This window comes from Mirounga angustirostris, unplaced genomic scaffold, assembly GCF_029215605.1.
Source record: "Mirounga angustirostris isolate CCGP_5_RB_7025 unplaced genomic scaffold, mMirAng1.0.hap1 SCAF_11, whole genome shotgun sequence".
Classification (NCBI taxonomy): Eukaryota; Metazoa; Chordata; class Mammalia; order Carnivora; family Phocidae; genus Mirounga; species Mirounga angustirostris.
In genome coordinates, this window is record NW_026991719.1 from 58,589,643 (window position 1) to 58,607,038 (window position 17,396).

Below are 17,396 nucleotides of genomic sequence, written 5' to 3' on the forward strand. Positions count from 1 at the left end.
TACATTTTAAAAATTGCTCCTTCTGTTTTGAGACTAGGGGATGAAAATATGCACACATTCCAAAGAGTTCTTTGTGTGAACAGGTGACCCCTTCCCACAGTCTCTGTAATTAATTGAGAAATTAAAGTTAGTTGGCCTTTGAGATCTCTTGTAAAAAAAGGCAGAAGGTCTTGGATATTTTGGAACAAGAGTCCACTATTCTGCCAAGACAGTGTGTTATTGTTATTGGAGTGTCTCTCAACAAAACGGTATTGAGTGGTGAGGACGTGATTTTGATTAGGTGGAATGACTCAGCTCTTCCCCTTAAAGAAGAGAGGACTTGTCAGAGCCTTACTTACCTCATGATCTGGGATCTCAGAGGATAGTGTTTTCCCTAGGATGACCCCGGTCAAGTATGTCCAGCATCGAGCCGTGTTGGCAAGGTTATAGCCTCCTGTCTCCATCAAGAATTGTGAAGTTAGGAAAGAACAGTCACAAAACAGCAGGAGAGGGAAGGAGGGTAAGGAAGGAGAGAAAAATGTTTTAATAAAAGGGCTAAAAAGACAACTCCAACTTGCAGAATTTCACCTAAACATCCCTTTATGATGTTTTTGAACCACCTAGTAGACGGACTTTAGTGGACTAGTCAGACCATGTATGGTGTGGAACTAGGAAGTCTAAGGCCTGCAAAGATTAAAGAGGCCCTCATCTCTGAACAAATATGTATCCGAGGATTCCAAGCTCCTCCATTTCATCAAGTCATCAGCAAGATTGAGATCCCTGGAACCCGGATCTCTTGGGGCAACCTACCCAATGTCAAGGTTTCTGTGATGAATTTTGCAACAATTCTATAAAACAGCTGCTGGATGTAATTTGTATGTTAAAGCCACTGGCAGATATAGCCCTAGAAATACCCAGGAAAGAGAAATGGAAAATGCTGACAGACATAGACTTCCTTCTTTCAATGATCAGCATTTTCCTTTTCTCCACAAAACACAGGCCTAGTGACAGAGATCAAAGAGAATGAGAAGAGGAAGGGACTGTTGACTGACGCTCTGACCCATCTCGTCAGGTTCTGTCACAGTCACCCAGCAGCCATATTATACTGGCTAATAATCAGCATATTTTTGCACTGAATAGATGTGTTCTGCCATGCAAGCATTAGAACATTGGCCTTTAGCTAAATTCCAAGAGTGTGAGGATGAAATGGACTGATTTCCTAACCTCAGTGCAGCCTGAGGGAAATAGAAGCTGGTCTATTTTAGGTAGGGTAACCATATAATTTACTGTCCAAATGGTACATTTTAACAGTAAAAGGGAACACTGGGATAACATGTATAAATTGGGATATATGGTCACCTTTCTCTCAAGCCTTGAAAGCCTTTCTCCTTGAAAGGTCAGGGATACTGGGGATTTTGGAATGTCTTTTAGGCCTCAGTGGGGTCCAATGAAGCTTGGGGACATGGCCATCTCCACTGGTTGTCTATGTGTTACTGGGGATTGAGAATTTAAGTGAAATAGTACACTTATTACTTTAAACACTCCTGATGTGAAAAATCTGAATTTAGAAGATCAACTTATTGGGTATGATTATTTGATTTCAAAAAGATTCACTCTAGATTTTAAGTAGTAAGCTCTCTCTGGTACATACACAGTATGATTTGATTTGCAAAAATTCCATTTACATACAGGAATTTTCAGGAGTACACATACTGCATAAGAAGAGTTATATATCCAAAAGCCAAAACTTTGGGCTGAGAAAGCAAAGAGACTTTGAAAATGCCAAGGCAGTAGCCACAAACAAAAGTTGAATTTGTGCAGATGTACGTTGTGGAAAGGGCTTTTTTCTTCCCCTTGGTTGTACCTATATCGTCATCAGTGTCCTTAGCGCTGTCAAGGAAAGTAATATGTCATACAATACTTATCAATTTTATCTTTTCCCTGAGTTGAAGTTAATAGATGTTTTGCCAGCTTTTCATAAGATGTTGCCTCTGGTAAGCACCTGTAGTTTTGATCCCTCTAGGATTTGAGGCTGCCAAAGGACCAGGCTTGTGTATTTGTGTTGAATACTCACTCATTTTCATAAGGCCTTCCCACAGCCTCCTCTAATTTGGTTTTTACAACAGGTTGACAAAACAACAAACTATTAGCTGTTCCATAATACATGCATTTTAAGCTCAATCTGCTTGACCGTGTTATTTTAACACACCAATCCATTCACCCAGTGAAATAAAGATTGTGCCAGATGGATAGTCAGAAGATTCTTAGCAAGGAATCTTCAAAGGTAGTTGAGGTTGTAAAAAGTACCTTTCGCAAATGTGTAAATGCTTCTATTGAATAGACCCAGCTTTATGTTGGTTAAGTCATACAAAATGTCAGTACACACTGAAGGCAAGGATGCCCAAGAGACTCTAGTTCTCTCAATTTTGCTTTATTGTAACAAATCCATGCTTCTTTTGGTGGGGGTTAGAGGGAGAAGTCATCCTTGAATTCAGCTTAGATATTTAATTAATTCATGTATTTACTACTTTTATATGGGTAGACCTAGAATTTTAGTGGTACGTTTCCAAAAGATGATTATTAGAACTGAGAGTCAAAAACTATATTGAGAGAAGATGGACTGAAGTCCACTGAAGTTAGTATCTGCTATTCTTAATAAGATCTGATGGCACCTTTAACCAAAGGACCTTTGCTTCAGGAAGTGAAACTGAGACTTCAGAGTGCCAAGGAGTCAATGCACATGCCAAGCTGAGGAGAAGTGTGTCACAGTACTTCCTTATGCTGAATTGTGAAGGGGGCAGAGTTCTTTGACTCAACCCTCTGGATCACAGGCAGGTTGGTATTATCCAATCTAAGAAAGCCAAGTTTTCCTCAGTGTCAACGGACAAAACGTGGAAGAAGGTCAGCAAATTCTCCTGGTGACCTTCCTTTGTACTCACCTCCTCCCAAAATGAGTGTTGCCAACTGCCACTGAAGGATGTACTTAAGACATTTGCCAATTCCCACTGGAGTCATGTTAAAGGAGCACATGGGATCCCCAGCAATCGTATCAGCTCCCAGCTGTAAGACCACTGCTTTGGGATTAAAGGCTATGTATACCTCCTTTAGTACACTGTAGAAAAGAGAAAGGATAGAAAATGTCAGAAAAAGATAGATCAGTCTGGTCTAGGGGTGGTGGTGGTGGTGGTGGGGAGCAGTTGGAGGTATAGTTGAGTCAGCAAATAGTGAAGGAAAAAAAGACCCAACTTGTCAAAGGCATCAAACTTTTCATCTAAAAAGGGTGAATCAGACTGTATGTAAATTATACCTTAAAAAACCCGAATCAGGAAAAACATTCCCTCCACTTTCACCTTACCAAGGACCAAGTTTACCCTTATGCTTTAGAACACAAACTTCCTTTAAATATTCATATTCACTTAACTTCAACAGCCACAGGACAGAGTATACATATTTACTCCATTTTACAATCTGGGAAAGTAAGACATATACACTGAACAGTTCTGATGATTTAAGATTGTCAACATACTTGGAGTTTATTATCTAGTTATCAGTGGAAATTGCTGCAGAGAATTAACATGCTTTGAAAGCATAGATGTTACCAGCTTACTTTCTATTATGCTAAAGGACTTCTGGGTTATGAAATGTAGCCCTCCCTAAATCATATGTAACCAGTCTTATGGAGTAGGAAATGATAACCATTGATCCAAAATTATAAATCTGAAAGCACCCTAAAGAATAAGTTGTAGTGAGCAATAATAAGGATAATTTTGGGTAGAATCATACAGTGCTATTAAATCAATGTAACAGCTTTTTTCCCCCCCTGACAGTTAGAAGCATCTAACTTCTAAGGAAGTTGTCAATGTGACAGATGACCTTAGTCAGGCTTCTAGTATTATCATTAATTGAACAATGACACTGTCCAGAATACATTCTTCGGAGTTATAAGGTCCCTCCTCTCAAGGGGCTTACAATCTAGTTTCCAGACAAAACATATACCAGTCCTCATGGGCCTGAGTAACTCTTACAGAGACATATAAACAAGTGCAAATTAACATACTTCAGAGTTGAGAGAATGCAGACTCAGAAAGTGATAAAAAATGTTGGGGTTAATGACCCCTTCATAATCAACATGTCAAATTATACCAGTGCAGCAAAAACAGAAATATTCCAGATCCTCCGAAAACTGCAAAAAGAATTCAAGGGATATAAAATGTTATTCTCCCAAATTCATATGTAACCGGGGTATTGAAACTATTGAAAAGTGCTCAGCTGCAGAGGTATTCTTTGACTCAAAAGATGGTTTTGTTTTGATTTCTCATCTATGCAGACAAATATTGTGTGACTGTGGAAATTATAAGAATATTACAAAACTTATGGCATATGATCCTTAATAGAGAAATACTCAAGCCTATTCTCTCTTTCATGTGCTTATCTCCCGATGCAGGGGGAAGATAAGCCACCTGAAGAGTTAGCTAACATTTATTGAGCATCGACATGTACAGGGCACCCTATTAGCTGCTATCAGGAGACACAGAAGAAGGCATGATTTCTGTTCTGTAGAGGTTTATAGCTTAACAGGAAGAAAGGGGAGGCAAGAAAGACTAATGTTTCCTCATTCATTCTTTCCCTCATTTTACACCTATTTACTGAGTGCCCTCTGTGTGTCCAGCATCTAACTGTACAAGATGCTGCAGGAACAAAGATGAATATGACACAGCTCTTATATTCATGTGGCTCAGAACAGAGGGGAAGGCTCATACTATGTTAATCAGTAATTAAAATACAATGATAAATGAAATATCAGAGATGGCACAGAGAAGGGACTAACTGACTTTTCTAGAAGATGTTAGAAAAGGCTCTACAGAGGTAACTTTTGACTTAGGTCTTAAAAGATAAGAACTACAGTGAACCACCTATTAAAATGGCTAACATGAAAAAATAGTGATAACATCAATTGCTAGTGAGGATGTGGAGAAACTACACCACACATAGCTTGTGGGTGGGAATGCAAAATGGTATAGCCACTTTGGAAAATAGTTTGGCAGTTCCCATCAAAATTAAAAATAGACTGGGACGCCTGGGTGGCTCAGTCGGTTAAGCGGCTGCCTTCGGCCCGGGTCATGATCCCAGGGTCCTGGGATCAAGTCCCACATCGGGCTCCTTGCTCAGTAGGGAGCCTGCTTCTCTCTCTCTCTCTCTTTCCCTCTGCTTGTGCTCTCTCTGTCAAATAAATAAAATCTTAAAAAAAAAATTTAAAAATAGACTTACCATATGAGCCAGCAATCGCCTTCTTGGGCATTTATACCAGAGAAATTAAGACTTATTTTTATATAGGAACTTGTACACAAATATTCACAGCAGCTTTATTTGTAACAGCCCAAACTGGAAGCCACTCAGATGTACTTCAATAAGTGAATGGTTAAACAAACTGTGGTATATCCATACCACTGGAATAGTGTTTATCAATAAAAAGAAACAAGCTATTGATAAATGAAAAAAAAAAAAAAACAAACTTGGATGGCTTTCAAAGGAATTATGCTGGGTGAATAAGGCCAATACAAAATCTATACTGCATGATTCCATTATACACCATTTGTTAAATAACACTTTGAGGGATGGAGAACAGATTGGAAGTTGCCAGTAGTTAGGGATGGGTGTGGCTATAAAATAGTACTATGAGACAGCCTTGTGATGATGGTACAGTTCTGTATCTTGACTGTGGTGGTGGTTGTGGTTATGCAAAGCTACACATGTGATAAAAATCTCATAGAGCCACACACAAACACACACACACAACGAGTGCATGCATAATTGGTGAAAACTGAGTAAGCTCTATGAATTGTACCAATGCCAACTTCTTAACTTGATGTTGAATTATAGCTGTGCAGGATGTCCACATTGCAGGAGGCTGGGACTTTCTTGTACATTTCTTTGCAACCTTCTTTGAATCTATAATTATCTCAAAATAAAAAGTAAAAAAGAAAGAATAGGAAAAGTTTACAGGCATGTGGGGTGAAGATAGTGGAGTTGGCAGCAGGAACGGTTGTGAGGGTTACTGGTAGGAGGCAAGGTTCAGAGAAAGAACTGTACATACAAGAGCATGATGGCTTGAAACAGGCAGGGGTGGGAGGGAGGCTAGTGAAGTAAAAGAGGGTTAGGACACATGGGGCCAGATATGCCAGGCAGGCTAATGAGTGGGGACTTTTACTTCAAGAGTATGGAACATCTCAAACATTGTGTGTGTCTGTGTGTTTCCATGCATGTACATGTGTTGGGGGAATGGTCAGATTTCCATTTTGAAAAGATACTCTGGCTATAGCGTAGGATATACTGAAGGTTATCAGGGGGCATTTGCACCCATCCAGGCCAGTGGCAGCAAGGGAAAGGAAGAAGAGATGGATTTGGGGGATACTTCTAGGGTAGAATTGATAGGGCAGCACATACTGACACACAAGAAAAACATATATATAAAACATTCATGAGTGTTTTGTACTAGGACAGAGAAAAGGATAAAGGAAGGCAGGTGTTTCTGGGACAGCTGTTTGAATGATAGCCAGGAAGAGAAAACGAGTCCCCAGGGAATTCTGATGAAGAGGGCTCTGGATGGCTAGAGAAAAGGGTAAATGAGAAGCTTTGGAAAAGGTAAAGTATTTTGTACACAGTGTAAACATCAAGGCCACTGCAAGTGAGGACATCTTCCATGTGAGGGCTACATGGTGGACACTCTTAAAGACTGAAAGTTTCCATTTGGTTTGACAGTCCAACAGGAGTCACTGGAGAAGTATAGGGACTGATGTTGCTGAAAAATGATGCTTAGGAACTCTGATTGTTGCTGTTGCATGGAAGGCCAAAGAGAGAAAGTCTGGAGGCAGAGGGGTTGGCAAAAAGGGTACTGAAGCATTCTAAGCACAAGAGCATCAGGAAGCAAAGTAAGATATAGTTGGAAAAAAATGAGAGGGCTAGGTGACAGACTGGGTGGGGGTTGGGGGCGGACAGAGTAGAAAACACACTGTGCCAATTCCTCCAGAATTCACAGGAGGGGGAAAGAGAAACTGAAATATTTCTTCTCCTATTGCAACTTCCAAATCCGGTGTTCTTTCCTCTCATCAATCTCGCCTCTTTTGAGTCAATGTCATTTGCTTATACTACTCAAACAGTAGCAAAGGTCCTAGCTAGAGACCTACTACAAGGTACTCTTTCACCACCCTTAAGGACTTTAGCACCTGGTTCACAAGTTTTTCTGTCTCTCCCTTTCCCTGTCATTTTTCTTTGTAGATCACTATTCATTTGCTTACTCACATCTTGATTCAAGCACCTCTTCTTACCTATGCTGAGCACTAGAGATACAGAAATAAGACCCAAGGAGCATATTGCACAATAGGGAAAGAAGATAGGAAAACAAGTAACTGTGATCAGTGCTATAATATCCATCCACTCATTCAAAAAAAATGTCACATAAAAGCCTACTGTATACCAGGCACTACGCTGGGCAAAGGGTTTACTGAATCTTTTTTAAAAAGATTATTTATTGGGGCGCCTGAGTGGCTCAGTTGGTTAAGCGACTGCCTTCAGCTCAGGTCATGATCCTGGAGTCCCTGGATCGAGTCCCGCATTGGGCTCCCTGCTCGGCAGGGAGTCTGCTTCTCCCTCTGACCCTCCCGACCCTCCCCCCTCTCATGCTCTCTCTCTGTCTCTCTCTCTCAAATAAATAAATCTTTAAAAAAAATAAAAAGATTATTTATTTATTTGACACAGAGAGAGAGCACAAGCAGGGGGAGCAGCAGAGGGAGAGGGAGAAGCAGGCTCCCCGCTGAGCGAGGAGCCCGAGGTGGGGCTCGATCCCAGGACCCTAGGATCACGACCCAAGCCGAAGGCAGACACCTAACCGACTGAGCCACCCAGGCGCCCCGGGTTTACTGTATTGAAGAGACCTGCCCCTTCACCCTGTTACCTTTCTGATTCTCTGAAATCACAGTTCCTTCACCTTTTGAACAACAGTGATGTCCACATGCACATCACTGTTATCTCTAGGCATAGCCTTGCTTTGGGGCCTGCTAAGGAAGTGCTTGTAAATGCTCTACTTCTAACACCCTGAACTCTAAACTGCTTTTTCTGTGTACAATTTTTTATCTTTCTGTTGAACTTGTTCTTCATTCTCATTTTAACTCCCATTTCCTTGTCTTCCTCCTATTTTCAAAGTCCACCAGTTTATCTTTTGACCTCATTTGCTTCACTACTAATTTTGGAGAATATGATTAGTCATTTCAAAAACTCTTATTAGCATACTTAATTCCCTCACACCTTTGTCGTTTTTGCCTTGTCAATCCTTAAGCCCTGGGATAAACCACTCTGTCAGTATTTTCTGCTCTGTTCTGCTGGAGAAAACTGAGAAGTTAAGCCAATTGCTTCCTCTATAGTTTATGCTTACGACTCCAATTCAACAAATTCTATAAACATTTATTGAGTGATCGATATGTGCCACTTCCTCTGTGCCGCTTGGCAATAATTTGCTTCACCTCTTGTTCATAAACAATTACATTTCTTGCAGCATCTAGTCTATTTTTTTAAAAATATAAATACAATGAGTGTACATTCTTTTTTTTAAAGATTTTATTTATTTATTTGTCAGAGGGAGAGAGAGAGAGCACAAGCAGGGGAAGCTGCAGGCAGAGGGAGAAGCAGGCTCCCCACTAAGCAAGGAGCCCGATGTGGGACTTGATCCCAGGACCCCAGGACCATGACTGGAGCCGAAGGCAGACACTTAACCGACTGAGCCACCCAGGCATCCCAGGTGTACATTCTTGATGCTAAAAAAATCAAATAAATATAAAAGTCTATCACAGGGATGCCTGGGTGGCTCAGATAGTTAAACATCTGCCTTCGGCTCCAGTCATGGTCCCGGGGTCCTGGGATAGAGCCCTGCATCGGGCTCCCTGCTCGCCGGGGAGCTTGCTTCTCCCTCTCCCTCTGTAGCTTCCCCTGCTTGTGCTCTCTCAAATGAATAAATAAAATCTTAAAAAAAATAAAAATAAAAAACCCCAAAAGTCTATCAAATAAAAGTGAAAAATCTCTCTCCATCCCCACTCCCTCTCCAGAGGTGACTGCTGATTCATTACACATAGCTTCAACCAGCTCAGTCAAGTATGAGGCAGACAGTTTGATGTGTATCTTTCTAGATTATTTCTTAATATTGCCTTCCTCTACCTCTTTTCTTTTTTTTTAAATATTTTGTATATATTGTTATGATGAAAATTGCTGTTTCTTTCTATTCTTATTTTTTTTTAAAGATTTTATTTATTTATTTGACAGAGAGAGAGACAGCGAGAGAGGGAACACAAGTAGGGGGAGAGGGAGAGGGAAAAGGAGAGGGAGAGGGAGAGGGAGAGGGAGAAGCATGCTTCCCTCCGAGCAGGGAGCCCGATGCGGGGCTCGATCCCAGGACCCTGGGATCATGACCCAAGCCAAAGGCAGACGCTTAATGACTGAGTCACTGAGGCACCCCTCTACCTCTTTTCTTTACCTGACAATGTCTTCCCTCATATTCCTCCTTTTCCTTGAGGCTAATTTTACCACCTAGGCACTGGATCCTCTTCCCTATTGCTCTAAGGGCCATGTATCACCAATGAGCTCTTTCTTACATCTTTAGCCTCTGCCTTCCCACTAATTCTGTTCCTTTAGGTTATAAGTTGTCTATCTCCTCCTCCCCTTCTCAGCACTGCCAAATTTACCCACTTACAGGCCACCTATACAACCTTCGTGCAATCCAGCTTCTGATCTTACTGTTCTCAGTTTCTCTCTTGAAGGGAGAGAGACCTCTGGGTTATGAGACCCCAAACCTTTTCTTTGTTATCTTTTTTAACTTCTCAGAAGCAACTGACAGTTGATTCTACTCCCAAATCTGCTGTTGGTCATCAGTGGCTACAGCTCCATTAAAAATATTTTTAAACCTTTTTTAAAAAGCAACTTTATTGATGTTCACATAACATACAATTCCCCTATTTAAAGTGTACAATTTGACAGCTTTTAGTATATACACAGAGTTGTACAACCATTACCACAATGAATTTCAGAACATTTTCACCACCCCCGAAAGAAACTCTGTACCCATTAGCTGTTACTACCCATTCCTACCATTCTTCAATCCCTAGGCCCTGGCAACCACTAATCTACTTTCTGTTTCTATGGATTTGTCTGATTTTGACCGTTCATATAAATGGAATTATATAATATGTGGTTTGTAACTGGCTTCTTTCATCTAGTATAATATGTTCACAGTTCATCTGTGTTATAGCATATATCAGTGTATTCCTTTTTAGGACCAAATTACATTCCCTTGTCTGTAAATACCAAATTTTCTTTATCCATTCATCAGCTGATGGACATCTGGGTTATTTCTACTTTTTTGGCTAATAAGAAAAATGCTGCTATGGGCGCCTGGGTGGCTCAGTCGGTGTCTGCCTTCAGCTCAGGTCATGATCCTGGAGTCCCAGGATCAAGCCCCACATCGGGCTCCCTGCTCAGCGGGTAGTCTGCTTCTCCCTCTGACCTCTCCCTTCTCATGCTCTCTCTCTCTCATTCTCTTTCTCTCTCTCAAATAAATAAATAAAATCTTTAAAAGAAAAAAAGAAAAATGCTGCTATGGGCATTTGTGTGTAAGCTTTTGTGTAGACAGGTTTTCATTTTTCTTGGCTCCATACCTCAGAGTAGAATTTCTGGGTCATATGGTAACTCTATGTGTAGAAAGGTGACTTGCAGGCACAAGGAAGTTTATGACAAACAGCACACATTCTGGGCAAGGTGACCAAGGTGAACCATGAACAGTTTAGTTTGCCTCATTTATAGGAACTTTGTTTTCCACAGTGGTGGCACCAGTTCACATTCACATCAGCAATGTATGAGGGTTCCAATTCTTCCACATCTTCACCAATACTTGTTATTTTCTGTTTTGTTTGATTATAGCCAACTTAGTAGGTGTGAAGTAGTATCTCATGGTGGTTTTGATTTGTGTTTCACTAATGACTAATGATGTTGATTATCTTTCCATGTTCTTTTTGGCCATTGGTATATCTTCTTTAGAGCAATGCCTATGCAAGTCCTTTGCTCATTTTTATTTTTTATTTATTTTTTTAAAAGATTTTATTTATTGATCTGACAGAGAGAGACACAGTGAGAGAGGGAACACAAGCAGGGGGAGTGGGAGAGGGAGAAGCAGACTCCTCACTGAGCAGGGCGTCTGACGTGGGGCTCGATCCCAGGACCCTGGGATCATGACCTGAGCCGAGGGCAGACGCTTAACGACTGAGCCACCCAGGCACCCCCTTTGTTCATTTTAAAATCAGGCCATTTGTCTTCTTAATATTGAGTTGTAAGTATTTGTATATTCTAAATACAAGTCTCTTATCAGATACGTGATTTGCAGAATTTTTCTCCCATTCTATGGGTTGTCTTTCATTTTCTTGGTAGTGTCCTTTAGAAGCGCAAGAGTTTTTTCATTTTGATGAAATCCAGTTTATCTATTTTTTCTTTGGTTACTTGTGCTTTTGGGTATTATATCTAAGAGAACATTTTCTAATTCAAGGTCATAAATATTTACATCCACGTTTTCTTCTAAGAATTTTGTAGTTTTATTTCTATCATTCAGACTATTTGGACATAAGTTTTGTATATGGTGTGAGGTAAAGGTCTAGATTCATTCTTTTGCATGTTGATATCCAGTTGTCCCAGCACCATTTATTGAATAGGCTCTTCTTCCCCATTTGATTGTCTTGGCACTCTTTGGGTAAAATCCAAATGGGTAACATTGACTGTACAGATTTCTCGACTCTGAACTACATTCCGTTACTCTATATGTCTAACCTCATGCCAGCACCACACTGTCTTGATTACAGTCGCTTTTTAGTAAGTTTTGAAGTTGGGAAGTTTAAGTCTTCCAGCCTTGTTCTTCCTTTTCAAGATTGTTGTAACCATTCTGGGTTGAATTTTCATATAAATTTTAGGATCAGCTTGGCAATCTCTACAATGTCAGCTGTGATTTACAGCTCCATTTTGACTGCCGCACCTGTCATCTTACCTCCTTCTCAATTCCTTGTCTCTGCTAATGATACCCCATCCTTTCAGTCACCTATGTTCAAAACCCTGAGGCTCTGTGTGATTCCTCCCTTTCCCTGCTCCTCTTCAGTTACCAGTCTTGCACCAATCTCTCTCCCATTCCTTCCTCTCCACTCCCATGGCAGTACTAACCCTTATGACCTCCTTTGTGGATTACATCAATAGCTTCCTAATTAATTTTCCTGTCTCAAGTCTCTTACCTCTCCAATCCATCATGCACACACTCTACCTACCATCAGATTAATTTTCCTTAGGGGTTGTTTTGATCAAGTCACCTCCTTACACAAAACCCTTCAACGTCCCTGTGTTGTCTTTAGATAGTGCTTAAAATTCTTAGCCTAAAATTTAAAGTCCTTCACGACCTGATTCCAGCCTACCTTTTTATCTTATTTTCCAATAACCCCTTAGCCCATATTATTCTGTAGGCAAACTCAACTGTCCATGGTTTACCTCAGTCACCTTGCCCAGAAAGTATGCTTTTTGTCATAAACTTCCGTGTGCCTGCAAGTCACCTTTCTAGACATGTATATCATATTTACTCTTTAAAGACTAGCTCACATTCCATCTCCTTCATGGATAAACACTGATAATAACAGCAGCTAACATTTACTGAGCACTTTAGTCAAAACATAGCACTGTTCTATGCCCTTTATATGTATTAGCTCATTTGACTCTCTTAACAATTTATCAGATAGGGATTGTTTTTAACTCTGTTTTATAGATGGGGAAACCGCAGCACAGAAGGGTTAAGAAATCTGTGCAAGATATGCAGCTATTAAGTGACAGAGCTGGGGTCTGAATGCAGGCATCCCGGCACCAGAGTCCGTGCTCTAAACTACTACAGGGTACCTGCTTCCATGACTTACTGAGCTGCTACCCATCAGGTACTTGTGCCAGCCACTTCACACACATTATTCTGTGTAACAGCAGCAGCAGCCACAGCATTATTATTTTGTTGAGTGTTAATCTTGCTGAGCAAGCTCTGATCGTATTATTCCCTCATTCTAAAATCTTCAGCAGCTCCCCAAATGCTTGCAGAATATGGTACACATTTTCATAGCTAAGAATTCCAGCTCTTTCATGATGTGAGTCCCACGCACTTTTCCAATCTTCTTTGCAACTTGTCCCTCTTGTGCAGTTTACAGTCCAGCCAAACTAAACCAATGTTCTTTGTACGTAGCTCAGCCTCTCCTGACTTTGATCTTTCTGTATCTTCTGTGTAGAAGATCCTTCCCTCCCTATAATCTATTTAAATTTGACCCAGATTTCATAAACACATACATATTTACACTTTGTAAAGATAATTAGCTACCCTTTAGAGCCCAGATCAAATGTTACCTCCTCAATTAAGTCTTTTTCTGAAGTATTTTCTCCCTTTGAGTAGCAATAGCATTTTATTTTTGACGGTTCTTATGACTTCCTACGTTTTATTTTATTTAACTGTTTGATTATGAGTACATATGTATATTCCTTTATGTATCTATAATGTCAAAATTTCCATTAACTTCCTTGCAGGTAGAATCAATACCTTATACATAGTAGGCATTCAATAAATAATCATTAAGTGAATAAATGAATAAACTATCACTCTAGATTGCTTTTGGAAAAGTTTCCCTAACCACTGTTAACAGTACTGTTTGCTACCCTGCAAATCATTAATTTTAGGTTTTGGAAAAGTCTAAAATCTCTTCCCCAGAAAGGAGGCGGGGTGGGAGGGGTAGGGAGGACGGACAGGCATCTCATTACACTACATTAGTAACTTCCCTAAAACACACATGATATTCATTTGAAAAGCAGTTTCTTGATGAGAAACCTAATCCTTCAGTATTTGGCAGTCTAGTTTTCAGACAAGGCTATGTAAATGAGGAAGAGGAGCTGTGGCAGTTGTTTCTACAGGCATTGATTTGAGGAAGGCTGTGGGTGCCTGAGGAGGATAAAAGCCAGGGGTGATGACATGAATGACGTTTTCGGATAAAAGGAAAAGCCCAAGAACCGAACTGTAGAGTTATCCTCCTTTCTCTTAGTCTATCAGGGTAGACCACAGTTGTCAATGGTGTGCCCTTGAGGTCATTCACTTGTGCCACTTTACCTCTAAATACCAGGGGCAGAACCTGGTTTGGTTTGGTTTGTTTGTTTTTAAATACTTAAAGTCCTAAAAGATTCAACTCGGGGCAATGGGATGCCAGAGAGATGGTGTTACAGTTACCCGTAATCAGTGCTGATGGTAGGATCATGTAACCCAAATTTGTCATTCTAGCCAGACCTCTGATGGGGCAGGCTCATCTCCTGACTTTTTAAAAATTTTTTTAAAGATTTTATTTATTTGACAGAGAGAGACACAGCGAGAGAGGGAACACAAGCAAGGGGAGTGGGAGAGGGAGAAGCAGGCTTCCTGCCGAGCAGGAAGCCCGATGCGGGACTCAATCCCAGGACCCCGGGACCATGACCAGAGCCGAAGGCAGACGCTTAACCGACTGAGCCACCCAGGCGCCCACATCTCCTGACTTTCTAACTTGCAAACCAGCCTAGATCAGTCTTATCATCTTTATGTTTTCCAACAAGCACTCTCAGCATCCTCTAGAGACTTCCTCAAGACCGATTTAAAAAGGAGGAATTCGAAGTTGAAAAACCAAAAAGGGTAGAATGCAGAGGGAGAGAAGAGAGAAATATTTGTTACTAATGCTGTTCACTCCCCAAATCAGCCTGAGCAAAGTTATTGCCAGCAGTGAAGCCTTTTCTATAATATAAATTTTAAATCGATTGCATTGGATGGGACTCAGAGAGGGACTGTGTTAAGGACCCAAAGTATCACTAATCAAGTCCCAAATGGGAGCTCTTTAACTTTTCACAGGCATGTTTTCTCTAAATTCCCTCAATCCTATCTCAACTCAGGTACTGCTGACTCATTCTGCAAAAACTCAACCTGCCAGGGGATGCAGCATATGGTAAATGCCTCAGTGATTCCTGAATATTTTTTACAAATGGTTCAGGGATGCAGAGAATTGGGGTGGGGGGCTCCCTGCAACGAGGATGATGTTTCATTTTGTTTGGGGCCATGGGTACCCCTTGGCCATATCCAGAAGACATCTAATTCCCTATTAAGTTTCTCTTTCTGCTTTTAGCATCAGACAGGCTGTGCTGGTTTCATTAACATCTTTAGTACAAACAAACAAAACAAAAAACCCGAAGTCACAAAATAAAACAAACCTCAAGCCCCGAAACCCCTAACTACTACCCCCAACAAACAATCAATCCTTACATCCCTTTGGCTGTTTTAATTTTCAAGATGCAGTTTCTTAACATTTTACATGGGCATCTCTTCTCTCATTGCTGAGTCTATTATATAGAAACATGAATTCTAATTGGCATTTCTTTCTTTACTACATGCCTTGTAGTAATTCTACTCATCAATTATATGTCATCTTGGCAACAGAAAGGGCTGTGCACTATTTTTACTTTATTATTACTTAATCTCTTTACCTCTTTGAAATAAACCATTCTCATTCTCACAGGAGCAAGTGAGTCATTCAGAATTAAAGGACCTTACCAGTGGCCCAGAGTGAATCGTGAGAGTTAGAATTAGAACACTAATTCTAAATCGAATCCAGTGCTCTTTTCACTCAACCCTAGTGCTCTTTAGCTCCTCTTATTCTGAAAGGCCAGAGGCCCTAGCAAACAGAGTGTGTATTATTGGGCAGGGGGAAGAGGCAGGCTGGTTTGGAGAGCTAAGCTGGAACAAATAAACAAAAAACTCAAACAAAACCGAAATGGAAGAAGACTTAAAGAATATGAACCCTAAGGCTAGATGTATACGAATCAGCTCTTTATTTCCTTTCAGGTAGGACATGTCACTGCTCTGTAACCACCAAGACCACTCACATAGCATAGACGGCATTCAGCTCTATGTCACATTATTTGGGTATAGGTCTCATCCATCCTCTATGCGGCCTCCGCGGCACAGGGTTCAGGGAGAACACTGCACTTGGGCTCAAAGTGCTTGCAACAGCAACTTGGACAAAGCACTTCACTTCTCTGAACCTCAGTTTCCTTCTCTGTAAAACCAAGAAGAGTATTTTCTCCCTCCCAGGGTTGTTGTGAGGATTAAATGAGAGAACATTTACAGAAGTCTTCTCCCAGCACCAGGCCCATTATAAGCGCTCCCTAATGCTGAATGAGTAAATGAATGGCCTGAAGTCAGGCCCTTTGAGTGCTATGCTAATTCTTTCAGCCCACTATGATACTGTGGAGTTCAACACAGCGCACCATGGCAGTGACTTCCCAAGTAGTACTCGAATGTTCCCCAAAGGCAGAGAGCAATTTCATAGTGTCACTGCCCGGTTATACCTGTTCTGGGAATACAGTAATTCCTTTTCCAGTGCTGCCAATCTACTACCTTTCACCAAACACAAAATTCCCTTTAAGAAGGGGCAGAAACACAAATGCCTTTCTGTTAGATAGAGGTTGGGAGAATATATTATTAAAATTGAAACCGACTTCTCTGATTTCTTGGGCAAAAAATCAGATTGGAAGCCAAACAGCTATTTGGCCTTTGCAGACCCTGGATAGTGATGCCCTTGGGGGAAAGGAGAGAGCTGGAATCATTCCAAACTGTAGTTGCAACGTTTGTGTGTATATTTACTGCTGGTGCTTATGCAAAGCCTTGCAGACTTTACAATTTACCTAGCGCGTAGTTTAATAAGTACAGGTAGAAATATAGGCCCGTACCTCTGTTTCTCATTTCCTAACCATATTTTTTACCTTCCCTATGTACGTGACACTTCTTTTTCAATTCGACTGCTCTGATTTTCAAACTTAGGTAGAAAATAATGATTTGTTAACAATAAACATGCCCCTAGCTTTTCCCTCACTCTTCTTTACTAAGGAGGGTCTCCCTAAGATTCAAAGACAAAATCCTGCCATATAGTTAGCACCTGGTGCAGCTCATCAAAATAAAATATCATTTCCCAGATGACTGGAAATTTCTGCAATGCCGTCACACAATGAGGTGTGTAAGAAAGAGTTTGGGGATTGATTTTCATCATTAACTTGATATTGCATGGTTTTTGTGGGACTTAAAAAGAAATGCGTTTTTATGACTTTTAAGCACTGCACATAGAATAACTCCAACTCATCATATTTTAACAGTTATTTTTCTGGGGCAGGATGTATTTTAAACATGCCTATGTTGGAGTGTCTGGTGGATCATTTAGGATCAGTGTCCTGTTGCTTGATGAAATCCAGATCACTTCAATGAAATCCAGATGGGGAAACTGGGTCTCTGGCAATGGCCGCCAGATCTTCTCCATATG

General features: G+C 40.7%; 1 protein-coding gene across 8 annotated transcripts in view; it reads right to left on the bottom strand.

Moving 5' to 3' along the window:
* The window catches only part of HDAC8 (histone deacetylase 8), a 214,365-nt gene that overhangs the window by 121,203 nt on the left and 75,766 nt on the right, over positions 1 to 17,396 (bottom strand). For all 8 annotated transcript variants that reach the window (XM_045879537.3, XM_064574252.1, XM_045879520.3 and 5 more), the window contains 2 exons: positions 2,919 to 3,091; positions 339 to 433 (listed from right to left, as the gene is read on the bottom strand). In XM_045879537.3, the coding sequence (XP_045735493.1) occupies positions 339 to 433; positions 2,919 to 3,091 (268 nt within the window). The remainder of the gene's footprint in view (positions 1 to 338; positions 434 to 2,918; positions 3,092 to 17,396) is intronic.